Raw genomic sequence first — 1,258 nt, forward strand, 5'->3', positions numbered from 1 at the left:
AAGCCGCTGCGTGTCGTGTGGCGGTGCGTGGCTTCCCAAAGTTGACTTCATATTTCACCCGAAAAAGAAAAAAAAGATGTGGTCGTTTCGTCTCAATTGGGCCCTCCTCTCGCCCACGCCCCGTTAATATCCCACTCGCTACGGCTGCGTGCTGCTTGGCTTCGCTGCCCCTTTCATGTGCGTAACCGGTGGGCACGCTGCCACGCGGCTGAGGGCAGGAACGGCATAAAGGCATGAGAGGAGGCCCACTTCTCCGTACGGAGACTGAGAGCAGCAAGAGAACCATCAGCAGAAGGAAAAAAACAACAAACAAAAGGTGCGGCACAAAAAAAAAAAATCACAAAAAAAAAGAGTGAGCCCGCACGTGTACGCAAAGAATTACTTGGGCGGCTCATGAGCCCAATCAGCGGCAGCAACGACTCACCGATGCTCTTCGTTCGGCTCAGCAGAAAGCTAAAAGGTCTCACCGCCCAAGCACTGGCATCCAAGACGCAGTGGGTTCAATGGGTTTTGCCAAAGTGGTTTTCATTTCCTCATCGTTGGCCTGCGCAATGCTGGCAACCTCACCATTCACCTCAGCAACAGACCAAACGGCGATTGAAGTGACTGGTGGCATCGAAGACACAGCTGGCGCACACAACTGGCTGGCAGCGGCACCCACGGCGCAGTATCGACCTCCCAAGCCACACACACGCGGCGGCAAAATGAATGCAGTCAACCAAAATACACACACAAACAAAAAAAAAGATAAACCACAAACCCCGTGAGGTAAAGCCAAAGCAGAAAAGCGCAGCAGCAAGCGGAACGACCAGCGCGCACACACACACGCTCTTTCTTCCCTTAAAGCCCAGATCAGGAAGAGAAAGAGATAGGGAGCTCGCCCACTGAAAGAAATGAAAACAAACAGTAAAAAAAAAAAGATTAAATCTGTTACGGTGCTGTTGATGTACCCATGCAGCCAGGCAGGACGGCAGCGGCCCCTCAAAAGCAAAATAGTTTAAAAAAGGAAACCCAACGGGCCTGCATGAGTGTGCGTGTATATATGAGCACATTACGCGTGTGTCCCGTGGGGTGGGGCGAGGGCGAACAATCGTGCATGAGCACACACACAAAGAGAGAAACAAAGAGAAGGACGAGCTGCGCACAGCCCTCTCCCTCTCTCCGTGCCTCTCACGCGGCCACCATCGCAGCAGCCGCCGCACACGCAAGAAGAAGCGCAATGGGGGAGTGCAGTGCGAGGCCGNGGCGCCGCTGTCAC

General features: G+C 53.6%; 1 protein-coding gene and 1 pseudogene across 1 annotated transcript, besides 2 other annotated features; both read right to left on the reverse strand.

The window, feature by feature from the left end:
* Position 1: 1 nt before the first annotated feature.
* TraAM80_00379 (uncharacterized protein) lies at positions 2–286 on the reverse strand (the record flags this gene model as incomplete). Its single annotated transcript, XM_029377461.1, has 1 exon — positions 2–286. A coding segment is annotated over one exon (285 nt), but the record flags the coding sequence as incomplete, so codon positions are not given.
* A 39-nt stretch (positions 287–325) lies between these two features.
* Positions 326–350: a microsatellite.
* Positions 351–721: 371 nt separating this feature from the next.
* Positions 722–760: a sequence feature (A-rich).
* Positions 761–769: 9 nt separating this feature from the next.
* On the reverse strand, positions 770–1,258 carry TraAM80_00380 (hypothetical protein; annotated as a pseudogene).

The sequence above is a fragment of the Trypanosoma rangeli genome, assembly GCF_003719475.1.
Source record: "Trypanosoma rangeli strain AM80 chromosome Unknown Tra_15.4_contig_00006, whole genome shotgun sequence".
Taxonomy (NCBI): Eukaryota; Euglenozoa; class Kinetoplastea; order Trypanosomatida; family Trypanosomatidae; genus Trypanosoma; species Trypanosoma rangeli.